The 16369-nt window shown below is 46.4% G+C and overlaps 1 protein-coding gene and 1 long non-coding RNA gene across 20 annotated transcripts in view; one reads left to right on the top strand and one right to left on the bottom strand.

Moving 5' to 3' along the window:
• LOC128114605 (uncharacterized) overlaps positions 1–6817 on the top strand; it is a 287065-nt gene extending 280248 nt beyond the window's left edge. For all 17 annotated transcript variants that reach the window (XR_008219822.1, XR_008219827.1, XR_008219828.1 and 14 more), the window contains one exon: positions 4851–6817. This is a non-coding gene — a long non-coding RNA (uncharacterized LOC128114605). The remainder of the gene's footprint in view (positions 1–4850) is intronic.
• The window catches only part of Bicc1 (BicC family RNA binding protein 1), a 240550-nt gene that overhangs the window by 6447 nt on the left and 217734 nt on the right, over positions 1–16369 (bottom strand). For 2 of the 3 annotated variants that reach the window (XM_052744733.1, XM_052744735.1), the window contains exons 15-20: positions 15571–15733; positions 13014–13053; positions 12491–12645; positions 6827–6983; positions 3740–3900; positions 864–963 (exon numbers count right to left, since the gene is read on the bottom strand). In XM_052744733.1, coding sequence (XP_052600693.1) covers positions 864–963; positions 3740–3900; positions 6827–6983; positions 12491–12645; positions 13014–13053; positions 15571–15733 — 776 coding nt within the window. The remainder of the gene's footprint in view (positions 1–863; positions 964–3739; positions 3901–6826; positions 6984–12490; positions 12646–13013; positions 13054–15570; positions 15734–16369) is intronic. The other variant, XM_052744734.1, reaches the window with a different exon arrangement.

Below are 16369 nucleotides of genomic sequence, written 5' to 3'. Positions count from 1 at the left end.
ACACTGAGGTTTTGAATCGTATTTTCTATATGATTAGTGATTGCTGGCTGGAAAGGATATTCACCAGCTGGATGCAACTGTTGGCCTCACACAGGCCCAGCCTGCCAAGGGACAGTCCCCTAGCAGAGAATTCTTGGTTTCTGCTGTTAGTGTCACTATCTCTTCAAGAGGTAGGCACACATAAATTTGACGTTCAAGAACACTGCTGGAAAGACGTCCATGTCCTCTTTCTCTGAACTCTGTAGAGGTACACTGACATATGTGTGCATCACCCCGATTTATCACCTGCGTGGTGCCCAGTGAGTAGGTACAGAGCACTCACTAAAGGAATATGCAACACACCACCACAAAGGCAGACTAGGGATGCAGATACTATGTTTCTTCCATCTGTGACTCAAACTCTACTAAAACATTAGAAAAAATAGAAAGGCATTAAGTCTGATAAGCCCTGCCAAGAAACACCATGAATGCTTTTTTCCTCTCAGTGTGATGACCCTGGTGCTCAAGGACATACACATTGGAACATGGTTCTCAATCAAGACTAATTACTCACAGACATAGCAACTTGTTTATCACAATTGCTCACCCATTTTCATGTTCCACATGGGGCAATGTTGGCTACATCTTTCTGAGGAGGTCTAGCATAAGGAACGATACTGCCAAGACAGGCTTTTGGGCAGGGCCTTGATTAGGTGGTAGGGGGTTCTCAGTATTGGTCAGGTGTTGGCAGGAGGACCCCTCCTGCACCATATCCATCATGGTATCAGAGGAGTGCGTAGTTGATGGGCAGAAGCAGCCTCACAGGCTGAGACCCCTGAGAGAGGGCTTTCAGATTTTACAATATGAGTTCAATATCTATTCACCTGAAATTGCCAGCAGCATTTTCCTCCTGGCTCCAAAGGTGGTGATTCCCAGCTCCTTCAGATCCTGGTCTGTGAGGGTGAGGAATGTCTGGAGATCAATCTGTGGAAGGCAAAAACAAGCTGAAGCCAATCGGTTCAGTGGGTGTGTCTTGACCGCTGTGGGATGGACTCGTTCTCGTATTGATTCATTAATTCTACCTACTTCCTGAAACCAGAGGGCCAGAAATCAGGAAATGAGTGGTGGGGGCTGGAGAGATGACTTAGTAGGGAAGAGCACTGCTTGCCCTTCCAAAGGACCCTGATTCAATTCCCAGCTCCCACATGGAGGCTCACAAGTGACTATAGCTCCCGTCTTAGGATATCTGATGTTCAATTCTGTCATCCATGGGCCCTGCACACACATGGTACACAGACACACATTCAAGCAAAAATTCATACACTGTAAAAAAAAAAAATCTCAAGGAGAAGGAGGGAGGGAGGGAGAGAGAGAGAAGAAATTGGTGAACTGAAAGCAACGGTTATCAGGAGACAGACTAAGCCAGCAACTTAATGCCACCGAGATAAATTTAGCTCTGAGCATCTTGGCAGCTATGATCAAAACAAAACAACCGAAGTACTGTACCCCATTTGTGAACTGATAAAAAGAAGGCTACGAATCAAGGATGTTTGTTAGCTTTCGGTTCTAAGGAGAAATCAAAGTGTACACAGGATGACAGTTTCCATTGTGTTGTCTATGGCCATGCAGGAGAATCAAGCCCTCAGTTCCATGAACACAACAGACATCTCAAAAATGGGACAGAAACATCTGTCTAACAGCATGTCCTGTGGCCTCAGCAACGCAATATGGAAGGAAACAGCTCGGGGGGGCAGGGCTCTTATTTTGAAGTTAGCCTGTGGGGACCAGAAAGGTAACAGCAGTGAAGTCAGATCCTAGCTGGGCACTTGGGACAGGCAATGATGTGCTCTGCTAGCTGCTGTATACATAGTAGATGGCTGCAGATGTGAACAACGAGGACCTGCAGGCTCAATGGAGCTCAGGGGAGCTATGACCCCAAGGTTCCCCTACATCAACACCCCAGTGTGCTCTCTCTGCTAAAGTGGTGAAGGATGGTTGGGGTGCTTTTCTGCAAACCCCACTTTCTACTTCTCTGCTTTCCCATGCTCTACGGAATAAGAAACAAGATGACGTTTTCCTCGGCAGCTAGAACAAGCTGAGATCTGACGAAACACCCAGGGAAAGTACAACCACAGGTCAACATGGCTCTCTTCTAGGGGTTATCACACCCACTCTTGTATAATATTAGAGGGACCAGCCTTAATATTATACATCCCAGGGGCTCAGGAGAGAACTATGAACGGTGAGGACTATTTTCGGGAAATAGAATCTCAGCACACCGAGCTCTATAGTCCACTTGCTTTAATTCCTCTGGCATAACGCCCTTTATACACAGCTTCAGTTCTGTTCTCGTGCCTAGCTCCTTTCTTGCCTGATTTCTCTATCTACTGTTCCCTCTAAGTTCTATGTTAATTCTCTCGTCTTAATTCTGCCTCATCTAGGTCCTTTTCATCTTGCTCTTCCCCATCTGACTCTTCCTCATCTTCCATCTCGTCCACACGTACTCTCTGGTCAAAATCCTCCTTGTTCCTCCCTGTTCTCCACATGCCCTGGGAGTCCCTGTATATATACACTTACAAGCAGTAATCCCTTGGCAGTGCAAAGCCAGGCTTCCAGGGTCAAACTGAGGGGTGATAAGAAGCACATAGAGGGGCAATAACCGTTAATTATCATTTGCAACCCCAAAGGGAAGTCACCAATGGGAAAATGAATTAACTAAAGGCTAAATTCAGGTAATATCTAAAAAGAGGGCTCTTATGTGCTCAACTATAATCTTAAACGTGATTGGGTAGAAAATGTTAAGAATCTATAAGTTGCTAGGTCAATGGGAGAAAATAAAACTGTCTTCTTTTTTCCTGTGACTCATATCTGTCCAAGCTATCTACCATTTTTCTGTAGGGTGGGGGAAAGTGTGCTCAGTCGCTAGGCAACCTGTGTACAGCTAGATGCCTCTGGTGATAGTTAAAGGGAGATCTGGAACTAGAGGTAAGGTCTGAGAAAGGAGGAAGTTAAGCTTAATTGGCACATCCACCAGGCCTTCTCAAACAGGTAGCCTGGATGCTTAAGTCTGTTCTTAGAGAGTACAGAGGTATCTCTGATAAGGTACTTTTCTCCATCTGGGGATGGACCTGACTGGATGCTGCCAATGATGATAATTACAGGGAGGCTTGAACTGGGGTTCTGGCTGAGGATAGCTGTCAGCACAGAAAGTTATCTAAATATTCCTAGAAGTGGTTAGGTAAGGAGTTAAAGATCTATAAAGTTAGTAAGGCTGTAAGAAAGGAGGATCTGAGCTAAATTGTGTAAAGTTATTACTTAAGGTCCACCTGACCTAGGCGGCGTCTCCTTGTGGAATTTAGCTTAAATCAGGAGACTTTCATGTGGACTGTTATTACTGCTAGTCTTTGAAAGTGGCTAAGGGAGATATCTGATTCCAGAGAAAGCCTTTCCTGAGGCTGTTCTCCAAATACCTGGAATGTGTATGCCCAGAGAGTGATCCACACTGTTAGCCCTTCTTAGGGAAAAGTCAATTGGGAAAACTATGAAGGCACACATGATTTTCATAACAGAATACAGCTGATATATAACAAGCCAAATAACACCAAAAACTCGCTGGAATTTGGCTTCCTCTGGAGGAATTCCCTGATCCCTCCAGGTAGTGACTTTGCCATAACCAGCTGAGTTCTTATGATATACTCCTGCGGCCCGCAGCAACCCACAACCCAAACAAAGACGCCCAGGAAGACACAGGCTGGCCCACCTCCTGCTGCTGGAAGACATCTGTGTATTTGCCCAGGCCCAGCTTGCTGAAAAGCTCAGGGAGGTCCGAGCCTTTGAAGCAGCTGTTCAGGTTACAGCCATTGCTTCCTGTCAGCGAGGAAATGCAGTCCATATAGTTGCTGCTGCTGAGATAATGCTCTCCTGGAAGGCAGAGGAGAGATAGTCAAGGCCACAGAGAACACGGTTTAATTAAAAGCCTTAATCACCAAGTATTTCAGATTTCATTGTTGGGCTCAACAGAGCACCGGCTGTAAAGCACAGTAATCCGTCACCACAGGACCAGCTTCTCACCAAGGAAACGCTGTTTATTGCTGTCAGGAAGCGCCTGCCATCCCGAGGTTAACAGTTGGGAGGCAGAAAGTCAGTACCGTGCCTCTGCAGCTAATAATCATTCATTGTATTTTCTCCCCTGAGCGTTGGCTCTTTACAGCTGATTTGATGGGAATCAAATGAAAAGCTGGAAAGGAACTCTGGGACACGGTAAAGGTACAGGAAGTTATAACAAGCCCTGGTTCCCTTTGGATGGGATCTCCACCTCCCGACCTGTGCCTCCTTCACGCAGCACTACAGCACACACATCCCACAGCCCTGAAGCACCCATCAGGCCATCAAGTCTGTCAAATTGGGGGCTTCTGAAATGAGTAACGTGCACAGCAGTGAGGCTGAGGTTCCCGGATTTAATTTATGACTGACCGCATGCGTTTCTCGGGAAGAATGCTAGCAGAGCAATACAGAAGTCTTGTCTTGGCTCTGCAAAGGACTTGATAGGCCAACCTACCCATGGTCTCAGATCAACCGACAGCCCAGGCTAGAGGAAGGGCCATAAAACCAGACCATGTACATGACCAGACACACCTAAGCATACTGCTTTAGAGGATCTAGTGGATGGTTGTGTGGCCATGCTGCCTCTTGCCGGTGTGAGGATCCACCCTCTCACAGTGAGGATATGGCCCTAAGAGGGATTTCTAGAGAGTGGAAGAAAGAGATGAGGCTCCTCCAGGTCAGGCAGATCCATGCAGGTCATGAGAAGCTCTCGGCATATCTCAAAGGCAAGGAATTATGAATAACGTTTCTTTTTCTTTTCAAAACAGGTATAGTCTTATAAGAAGAATCCAAAACTAACCCTTAAAATAACATCCTTGGACTATCATTTAAAGGTAAGACAGAAGTTTCCCGAAATCATCAAAGCATACTGAGTCAAAGGTGCTACAAAACCATGGGCTGGGAGCCCCCCTCCAAGTGCCTACTGGCCTTGAGTGAGTAGAAGTCAACTACAGGCTGATCACGTAAATTGCTGTCCAAATGATAAACGTACCTTCTGGTAGAGCAAAGGGGGGCTACCAAAATCTACACTGAGCAACTGGTATAAACAGGGAAGCCCAGAGAAGGAGGAACTTTTGAGACTAAGACCCAGGGTATAAAGAAAAAGTGGCTATGCCATGCTCTTCAATATGGTAGCCACTGGCCACATGAAGCCACTGAGAACCTGAGATGAGGTGAGTGGAAATTGAAGTGTTGGACCAGTATAATATATATTGTAGATCTGCGTCAAGGAAAACATATTAGTGAAAATTTAAACAGATATTTGAAATTAAAACCCTCTGTGGTAAATGTTTATAATGGCCCTTAACTTCGTGTTGACTATTGATAGGTTTGTCTTAACTGTTGATAGTTTCTGTATCTTCTTCTAACCCCACCCCTACCCTTCAAACTCCTGGTGAAAGCCATATTATTGGGCTTCTTTAATCATCCCTTTTCTTTTTCACAAGCTCATCTTACCCTAAGTTTTAATTCAACAACTTAGTAGAGTTGGTGTAAGTTAGCTGAAGGAAAGGAGAAATGAAATACAAAACCAACTTGCATAGGCCAAACCCCTAGACCCCAAGGCCTATGTGGGACAGCAGCCCGCCTCTGGGCTGACTGCACTGTGCACATTTAGAGAATCAGACAGTCATTGATGGGAGTTTCCAGCTACAACTCACGGTTCATAGGGAGAGGAGCTGACTTCACTTTGCAATTTGGATTTGGTCAATAGTGTGACTAGTCTTCAAGTTGGAGACACCTGACCACGCTTTGCCTAACCTAACCATAGGCTACCATGCTTACCGCACTCACCCGCGGTGCCTTCAGACTGTCCATGCTACCTGTTTGGAATTCCAAATTTGGCAAGAACTCTGAATCAAAAGGCGTTATTAACACACCTCATGGTCACTGTGTGCTCTTTGGTCTGGCCATCCATTTTGACCACCCAGAAGAGCCAACACCCTTACAGATAACCGCCCCCTGCTCAGCCTCAGCCGTACTTGCTCAGGCAGAATGCCAGGGATTTCTCTCTTTATGCTAATCCATCTTGCCTAAACAAGACCTGCAGAATGACAATACCAGTTGGCATGCCAATGTGGGTGGGGGAAATGTCCTAAAGCCCTACCCCTAGATGAAGAGCTACAGGCAATCAATGGCTGCTGATAGAGGAAAATAGGGGGCCACGAGAGAAATTGGGGGAGGAGAGAGATGGGTAAAAATGATGTAAATACAGTACTCGTGTATGAAGTTCTCAAATTAAAAAAAAGATTAAGCTAAAAATTCTGTTTTTTCATCATTAACAGCTAGTTTTTCTTCAGCTTTCCCAATATGCTACTTTGGTAATATCTTACTCAACTGCTTTCACAGGTTCCAATCTCTTCCTTGTTATCTGGAGGTGTGTGTGTGTGTGTGTTCACTCCACAAACATCTACAGAACATGTGCCTGCTAGGTGCCAGACAGAGTACTCAATAAGCATTCGCTAGGGATTACTGACTGACAGAACTCAAATTCTACAAGGTAGGTCACGATAGGAAATGATGGCATTTCGGGAGGCAAGGGCTACAGCGTACACCACGTACAAAATGCAGTGAAAGGACAGAAAACTTCACAGGGAGGAACCAGGAGAGCTTTGGGAAGAGGCTATGCGGGACTCCCACCAAGCACTTCACGTCTCAGGAGGGAGCTGCCTGCCCCTCATCACCTCACTCCAAGCGAGGGTCTCTAAGCTGACACCTGAAAAGTGTGAACAGAAATCAAGCTCACTTGACTTGTTCTGCTTGCGCTTGGGGCTGCCAATCGGCGCAGCAAATTCGCTGTGACCCATGGGTCCTATTCCATTCCGGTCTCGCCAGTTGTCTGATTCGCTTCCGCTTGCCAGATGCTCACGACTGCTGGACCTTGAGAGGGACAATGAGGAGCCCTGTGAAGAGTCCAAGCCAGAGAAGGAATGGTTCAGCATGGTGGACTTCTCAGAGTGGGAGGAGAAATGGTACCAGGCAATGATACCACCGCAATGTCCTCCTGCTGCCAACCAGGGCACACTCATTCTTTGGAATGTACCAAGGATGAGCACTGACAGACAGTGAGGTCCTCACCAAGAGGAACTGACTGTGCAGGTACCCACAGAGCTCTAGAAGTCACCTGTGTGACTTCCTACAATGTTTCAAAATGTCACGGTTGTGTTCATCCCTGTTCTAGGAAACAGAGCACCCCCCCCCCCCCCCGCCCCATGCACGCACACAGGCACGCACACACCTAGTACAGGAATGATTCTCTGCCTCAGCTCACACGAAAAGGACACGGGAGTGGCAGAGGTGCAGGGAAAGCCAATAATCTTAGAAAGATGCCTGCTCCTAGCCTCATACTCAGTGCGCGGAGACAGAGCTGGCATTTCCCTGACACTAGCCTCCCCCAAAACAAGGACATAATCTCCCCAGCCAATTACAGATACCTGGGACAACGTGCTCTTTGAAGTCCTCCAAATTACAATGAAAAATAATTCATGACAACTTAAAACCGGCCTGAATTTGCATAGATTCTTTTCGTTTATGTATTCACGGTACAACGGCACCCTGGCTTTGGACTAGGGTATCAGTCCCACTCTCCTCATTTGCAGATTTATTTTCACTGGTAACTCCAAGAAAATTCTTACCACACTTAAGTCTGGCTCAGGCAGCCCATTCACAGCAGGGAGAGCCTCCCTTAAACACTTCCAACTAACAGCAGGACACCCTAGTCCTGAGGTTTTCTACTTCCTCCCCATGTCCTCTGTGACCTTCTTCTTTGCCATCCTAAACGGCAGGCTATCTGTAGGCCTGGTCTTAGACACCCACCCCGCCCACCACCCTTTTTTCCTCCTGTACTTGGTCACTCAATAGGTTCAATCCTCTGTGAAATCCTTAGTGTGCAGATCCTACCTCTGGATTGAGATCCCCATGGAACTTCAAGATCATAAAGCTGCAAGTCTGTCATGGTTAGTACCTGAGCACTTTCCTCACTGAATGGCCCTTCCTAACAGCTACTCTGAACCTCCCCCTCCACTCACTGGACCACTCAGGGGCTAGTCTTACTGCTGCCTCCCTCTGTAGTCCAGCACATACCACAAGGCTGGTATTTTTAAGTGCCAATCAGAGCAACCCATGCCTCCAGTCTTGAACTTCTGCTATACAGAGGCAGAGGGGCTTACTAATTTCCCATGACTCCCCTGTAGTCCGCCACGGATCTACCCGAGGTCTACCAGGATGGGCCTTGCTGGAACCTCATCGCCAATGCCGCCTCCGGCTCTGAGACAGTGGATTCTAATGTTAAGATGATCAAGCCGTTGAGCCCTTAGGCACAATGCTCTTTCCCAAGATCCTTCTGAGACTGGCCCCATTTTGTCACCCCCACTTCCCAGCATGCCTCTCATCCATTCCTAAGGTCAAAGCAACCTCCGCTGAGCATGGACTAGGAATTTGATTGCCCACTGCCTTCCTGACCTGCTGTTTTTCTGCCCGCAGAAGGCAGCCCTCTCCCCCAAGCAGCACACTAGTGTATACAATCTGGTGCATGAGATTGTCTCAGGAATGCTGAGTCCATTTCCTGCAACAGTGGGATGCCTTCACTGATTTAGGGCAATGCATACGGGGAAATTATGGCTCCGGAAAATAAACAACAAAAAAAGCTAGATTTTTCCAGTGAAAATACCTTTCCTATCTTAAACTAAGATAAACCCAGAGTAGCAAGGACCAAGAACATGCTGAATTCTGGCAAGGGCCACAGCCCTGATGAGTAGCTGCTTGGCTTACGTGTCTTACAGCGTGACAGCTGCCTCTTTCTGAACGTCTTTACGCACTTGCCTAGCCGACTGAACTGGCAGACTTCTAAGGTTGGTGATTCCTGCTATCCCACTAAGATCTAAAATATCCACGGAGCAGTTCTCCTCCACACTGAGGTTTGTGAGATTAAAAACTATCAGACCTCTTCCTTGCTTAGTGTTGGTGAAGTTGAAAACCACCAGTGGTTCCTAATTCATGCTTTTGTTTGCTTCGGAGAATATGTGACCCCTACGCTTTTAAGAGCTAGACAACAGAAAGAAAAACCCAAAAGCCTCTGCGGCTCAATTCAAAGAGACCTTTTGCTTATTTTTTTTTTTTTTGATGTCCCAGTATAACACCAAGCAGGCAGGAAGAAAAAAAGGTAGAAAATGCCTGCCTCTTATCTAAAGAACTTTTGGGGGGACAGGATAATTACTTAGTTGTTAAAAAAAAAAAAAAAACCTTGAAAAATTGCTCAACTCCAGCCTCTCAATAATACAGAGTGCAGAGCTCAAAGTATCTAATTCTTTGGCCAAGCAAGCTTCCTAGGGCAGGAAGCTGAGGCGCCTGGCACACCGGCGGGGTAGTTCTCAGCTGCTGGGATGTCGGCAGCCAGGGATGCTCCTGCCCACGCAGCTGCAGTCGCCTTCCCTTTGGTTTTCCTTGTAAAAACAGTAAAAATAAGGAAAGTGAGGGTGCTCTTGTCACCCTACAATTTAGATATGGCAGTGCTATAAGCAGACACCTGAACACTGTCCATCTGTCCATGCATCCATCATATCTGTCTATCTATCTACCTACCTACCTACTTGTCTGTCTGTCTATCTATCTATCATCTCTATATCTATCCATCTATCATCTATCATATCTATCTATCCATCCTGACTGAGTGTATCTGTATTATCTATCTATCCATCCATCCCGACTGTGTGTGTGTGTGTCTATCTGTCTGTCTATCTATCTTCTATCATATCTATCTCTCTATCTCTCTATCTATCTATCCATCCATCCATCTATCTATAGCTGTCTATCCCCTGCTCTCATTCTCTCAACAGGAATTGTCCTCTATCGTTTCTTAGAGGCTTCCCCACATTCTTCATCATGGAAGCCAGCCTCAATCCTTACACACCTTCCTGTTTTAGTCCTTCTGAGCTATGGCAGAGAAAACAGGAGGCTTGCCTGCCCAGGGAGCCCCTGCCACAGAAAACTCATGAATGCTGTGGATGGACCCTCTCCCTCCACAAAGGAAGACACAGTCCCAAGGCAAGCACAGAGCATCACTCCTAAGGAAAGCCAGAGTCTACCTTTCCCAGCATTCAGAGGGGCGGTGGAAAGAAGCAGATGACATGGAGCTTCCCCATGCTCTAGTCTCACTGTTACTGCCTGCCTCCACTTTTCAGCATGAGAGGGCTGACTGACATCAATCAGGGAAGTGGAGCAGGCTAGCCCAAGCCAGCCAAACCAACGAAGACATAGGAGAGGAACAGCTGCTAGACAGAGGCCCTGTACTCACAGAAAGTTGTCTGTCTGACCCTGGGTAAGAGCAGGAGCGGAGGGCATTTCAAGGCCCCACGTTTGTTTCGGCCAACAACCTTAGTGTTTCGGGAGTGAACGCCCCTTATAGCAACGTTTCCTTGGGGCACTGGCATCAGCCATGGCTCAGATCCAAAACACGTAGGTCAGCTCTTCCTCACTTTGCACCCCTGCCCAATGAAATCTTAACAGAAGGGCTCTGCTTCTAGGTGATTAAAATTATGTATATCTGTGTGTGGCTATGCCATGTGGCTGTACATCAATCACACATCATCCTTCCCTCTGCACTCCTTGAGTTAACTCATTAAGGAGATGTTCCAGAACATTCTGTACAATGAACTCAAGTCCTGTCTCTCACGTTTACTGGTCCATATCATGATGAAGGCACATCCATTCTGGGAGCCTCTTTTCCCACTAGAAGTTTATAAAGATTGTATAAATTTATATATGAAAATGTACCATATAAACCACAAAGAATTGACTGAATCCAATTTAAGATAATTATCACTAACACCTTATGTATCCACACAATACTTTGAAAGCACTACTTTGGATACAGAAAGCATAAACAGCTTGAACGTGCAGTTACTTCTTTCAACAAGGAAGACAACCTCATCCTTCAGAAGCCTTGGTTTTCCTATGGATGAAGTTTTCATGCAGAACTAATAGCAGCTTCCTGGTATTACTGGGTACCCAATAGTACAACCCAAAGGAGAATGCAAGCTGATGAGAATAAAGGGTTACTAACTCTATCCATCCAACGGGTGGGGGTTCTCAGCCCCCACCAGCTCGGCACCTGACCTCTGTATTATGGCATCATTCCCAACTTGCTATAATGTCAGGCTCCAAGCGGGGGACTGAAGGGCATTTCTGAAGTTAAACGTTTCATTTCAGAAACTACAGAATGGCAGTCAACAACTGCACACTTTACTCTGCAGAAAGCCAAGGCAAGGGAGGTGGACCACAGACTGCGGGGTGCAGGGCTAAGTCTCAGCATTAGCTTAATTCTTCTGCTAACAAAAGACAATGCTACTTCCTCTCAGAGCTCCAGCGGCCTGAGGGGAAGTGGACACCTACAGCCTGAAAATGCTGCATAATGGTCCCCACATACCGGCAGCTGAAGGTTACTTTAATCTTAAATATAGCCTGCCAGGTGGCTCCTGTAACCCTGACAATGGAATTCACGGGGGACTATTCAATAGTGTTTTCTTCTTGGCTTGCTCAAGAGAGATAAAGGCAATTTTTTAAAAGTATTTGCTTTTGCCTTGCATCCATCAACAATCTTATTACAAAGAAAACAGGTAGAAAAAAAGGAACTCTGTCTGCAATTACTATTAGACTAACAATTCCGAAGCCCTCAGCCAGCACATTTGCAGCCTGCAGGGATGATGGAGACCTATGGTGCTCGGCTTAATCCTTCTCTTTCACCCTGAGTCTGAAGTCTCCTAGAATGTTTGTGTGCAAGCTGGCCAGACCCCTACTCCCTAAGGCCAGAGTCTGATATTCTCAGATGGACAGGGTCTGCTCAGAGTCACATGAAGCCTGGCCAAGGAGGATGGCGTTCTGGGCCCTTCCTCCACATGTGAAGAACACCAGATTCCACCCTCATGGTGGAGCTGTGCAGCCAACATCTGGGAAACATAAGGATGTTGGAACTGCTGCTTGAGATGCTTCCTGCTGCGCTGCTGGCACATCTCAACATACTGAAGTTAACTCAGATCTGAAAATCTGTTTTTTGTTGAATAGTTGCCTATCCCCCTACGGTGGCTTGCTAGTGATACTCCCGGACAAAAGGACTCTTTGTAAGTTTTTATGAAACACTGCAGCTGCCCTTTGCTTGATCTTGGCCCTACTCTATCATGTAAGGATACCCTTCTTCCAACAAAAACTTACTCCCAAATATAAATTTCCATCATCTGTATAGATTAATAACTTCGAGGGGACAGAAAAAGTCTAATATGTAAGATTCATCCATTTATACATGCTCACAAAGACAGAAAGGGAGCCAAGGCACTCTGTCCCTATGACCATAAAGAGCCAGGGACAGGAGGGAGCCAGCTGTTCTTGGGGAAGGATGGACAGGAGGAGAACTATGCACCTCGTAGGCGGTCGTCATCGTGGGCTTATAGGACACGTGGTTGGCTCTTCTCAGCTCCTTGATGGTTTCCGCAGGCATAGACTTCGAGAACCCCAGGCCACTCCAGGTATTTGTAGGTGTTCTGACCTCAGTCACCACTGGCTTCTTTAACATGGCTTTGGAGTACAGAATATAAAAGAGACTCTTGGTGTGCTTAATGAAATTCTTAAATAAAATTACTGATGCTGCACTGCGTTTCTTCAGCATATGAAAAAGTTATGACTCAATGCTATTTCCTAACACGAAGTGCCTAAGAATAAAACATTTCATCCAATAAAAAGCAAATGAGGAAAAGCTGCGGGACTCCTTAATTATGTTCATGGATTTCACAAAATTCATAGTATTTCGAGAGAATCTGTGTATTACGAACTCAAAGATTTGGGGTTTCTTTTTTATAAGCATCCAGTTTGTCAAATCATCTGGAGTGCTTGAAAACGAAGGTGGACTGAGGGACACAGACGGGGAGCAGTCCCGTGTCACTTACCTTTGGTGGCTAATAGTTTCTTCTGCTCATAGTCAAATGCCTGAAAAGGAAATACAGGAAAAAAATGGCTCTGTTACCAGTCCCAGAGCATCCTACCAAGTCTGTTTGAGACATCAGCTAAGTTCTGCATCATGGTACCACAAATATACAATGCAAGTGTGATTAATCTGAACACTCCTTCAAAACCAACTTGGAATAATCTGCTACTTTTTAATCTAACTTGAAGTCAGTGGCCAGGATTAGGATTTTCCCTCTCCAAAATCCAAGCAAATTCTCATTAACGAAGAATGTCTTCCACATCAGGACCACTACATGCTAATGTGACGTGAGGGACCTGAGAGCTGCAGAAGCCTCAAAGGAAGATGTCACATGACACCCTTAGGCATCTGTTGTCTCTCCTCTGTCTCAGAATCCTTCTTCACGTAGGGTAAACAAGATGGAAACAGTGATAACATCAAGACAACTTAAGATGTTATCAACCACACTGCTAAAGCCTTGGCTTTAAAAAAAAATATTTATTTATGTATACAGTGTTCTGCCTGCATGTATGCCTACAGGCCAGAGAGGGCGCCAGATCTCATTATAGAAGGTTGTGAGCCACCATGTGGTTGCTGGGAATTGAACTCAGGACCTCTGGAAGAGCAGCCAGTGCTCTTAATCTCTGAGCCAGCTCTCCAGCCCGAGCCTTGGCTTTTGAAGCTGCATAAATGCAACGATCTAGCTTTGGACACTAACAATCCAACAGGATTGAACCTAGAGACCCTGGTACCAAACAGACGGGAGGACCACACCTGTGTGCTATTAACCCTGAACACTAACTATGCAGAAACCAGGAGAGACGCCTTTCTGAAGAGAGCTATGCCTGCATGGCTACATCCCAGTTGCTGCCCTGTTTTCACCTCCTTAGTCTAGGGAACAGGTAAGACTTGATTCAAGGACCTACCAGGAAGATCAAGAACCTACGGGCAAGAGTTCTTTGGCTCTTCTCCCAACAAGACTGTACCAGCATATATAAGATTCCCAGGGAATTACAGCCTGCAACAGAACACTGAAGAGGGAGCAAAGAGCTAGGAATAACCTTGGGCTAGGTGATGAACAGTGGCAACCCAGCACACGCGGTAGCACTAAGAACATGGCGGTACCTCAGAGAGCCTGGGTTTTAGACGACACTGTTTTATGGCATTTGGGGGCAGCTGAAAATTGCACTGGGAGTTAAAAATCAACTTTAACTTCCAGGGGCAAGAGTGGGAAAAACTGAACTCTACTTAAAGCCAGGGCTGTCTCTGTGAAGAAGATAACAGCATGTCAGAGCTCATCTGGAGCCTACACAGCCCACAGTCTCTGGAGGACTGAGGAAGAGAGATGAGTGAAGAGAGTGCTAGAGAGGCCACTGTGCCAGGGTGGTGAAGAGGTGGGCACTGTCTTCAGCCACCGAACGAGACAGGTCTGCGGTGTGTCTCCCGCCAAAGTTCTCTAGCGACTCTCCTAGATTTCCTGATTTTGAAGCCAGCTGCCCACTGATGGCATTAACACATCTAGTTAGAGTCACCAGTGAGAACACTGTCATCCAACCTACAAGAAAGAACCATGGAACTTGTTCACGAGGACCCAAAGCTGGTAGGCAAAAGGAGGGCAACCACGAGATACACAAAACCACAAGGGTCATAAAGGGAACCTGGTATTTTTTTTTAAGTACTGATGAATTATGAAAGCTATGAATTCTATCCACATCAAGACTCATGAAATTGTTCAAATGCAAAGGACTAAAAAAATAAAATAAAAACGAGGAGGATTGAATTTTACTTCACACTGAAATAAAAGTAGTGTCATTTAGGTCCATGTGTTAACACGGTAGTTCTTTTTGGTTTTTTGTTTTGTTTAGATTTCTAGGAGTTTGTGGAGGTGGTGGAGACAGAGAGAGAGAGAATTCATTACAAGGTGGATGCTCTTTCCCAGTCATGCTGGTGCAGAAAGTAAAACATTTATAGGTGTGTGTGACCCCTAAGAGCACTAAATCCTTGCCTCTCATATACATCTACATGAAGCTGAGATACTGACTCTCCTGCTTAGTGAGCTGCTCTGAGTCACACTATGAAAGTGGTGGTATGCCAGGGCTGGTTGAGGAAGCTGTCTGAAGCCATCATGACATCCAAACCACACGGTTGTCGCCATTCTGTATCGTCCTCCAAAGAATTCAAATTCTACACTGGCTCTTTCATAGCCATTTTGAAACAGAAGAAAACGAGATCTGCTTATCCAAGAGAAAAACCATCTCTTACATGCCTATAAAGCTTCAGGTAACCGACACGCCATCATCTGCTTAAGATACAGCAACACAGATCACCGCTTTTACTTCATCTAAATCTTGCACTTCATCCTTAATGTTCATAGCAAAACCAACCCAAACTCCTGCTTATCTATTTGAGTTTCCCAATGACCAGGGTGCAGGAGGACAGGCTAACATTTGCCCCTGCTTCCTGCATGCCCAGCCCAGCGCCCTGCCCTTGGGTGACTGCTTTTGCAGCAGATGCATTACCACAGCGCCTGCCTGCATTACCTGCATGTGGACATACGGTGGCTGTGAGGCCAGGCGGGCCCTTTCCGAGTTCTGCTGGGCTGCTGCCCTCTCGGCGGCACGCTCGCTCCCTGGAGCCTTCTTGTCAGCGAGAGGACTTTCTGCGGCACTCAGCTCAGGGTCTGAGAGCAGTCTGTCAGTGCTGCTGTGAAAGAGAGTTGGGAATTCACTGCCCCCTCACGCACGGACATGCCGCACGTTTCCCGTGTGTGTGTGTGTGTGTGTGTGTGTGTGTGTGTGTGTGTGTGTGTGTGTGTGTGTGTGTGCTTCTACCATCACCTGCTTCCAGGTGTCACCTCAGGGCAATGCCGTGATGCAGCCGCACGGAGACAAAGGTGATGCTGTCATCCCACCAGACACATGAGGAAGGACCTTGTCCAAGGTCACTGCTCAAGGGTGACTCTGGGTCTCCAGCCAGAGGTGAAAACTGTTTTGCCATATATAGGCACCCGCATTATAGGAAGTACACATGGTATTCCACTTGTGGTACACAGGGAACAGATGTACAGAGAAGATTTGTGATGTTTGTACATCTGTCAGGGACTCATGCAAAATTTGAGCACAGCCCGGGTAAGCCCATCTGCCCACATCAACACAGCTGCAGAGGCTTTGAAGTCAGAGGTTAGCATGGAGCAAGAAGGGGCCCCTCCTGGGGAGAGGTATGGAAGGAGCTGGAGAATGCAGTGTTGAGGCCCTGTAGACACTGGTCACTTAGGTGAAAATGGGGGTTGGGGTAGCGTGTGAACTATGGGTGGTCTCACTCAGCCTCTCAGGTCCATAG

This window comes from Peromyscus californicus, unplaced genomic scaffold (genome assembly GCF_007827085.1).
Source record: "Peromyscus californicus insignis strain IS unplaced genomic scaffold, ASM782708v3 Scaffold_19__1_contigs__length_69161282, whole genome shotgun sequence".
In the NCBI taxonomy this organism is placed as follows: domain Eukaryota; kingdom Metazoa; phylum Chordata; class Mammalia; order Rodentia; family Cricetidae; genus Peromyscus; species Peromyscus californicus.
This window is presented reverse-complemented; position numbering and strand designations above follow the sequence as displayed.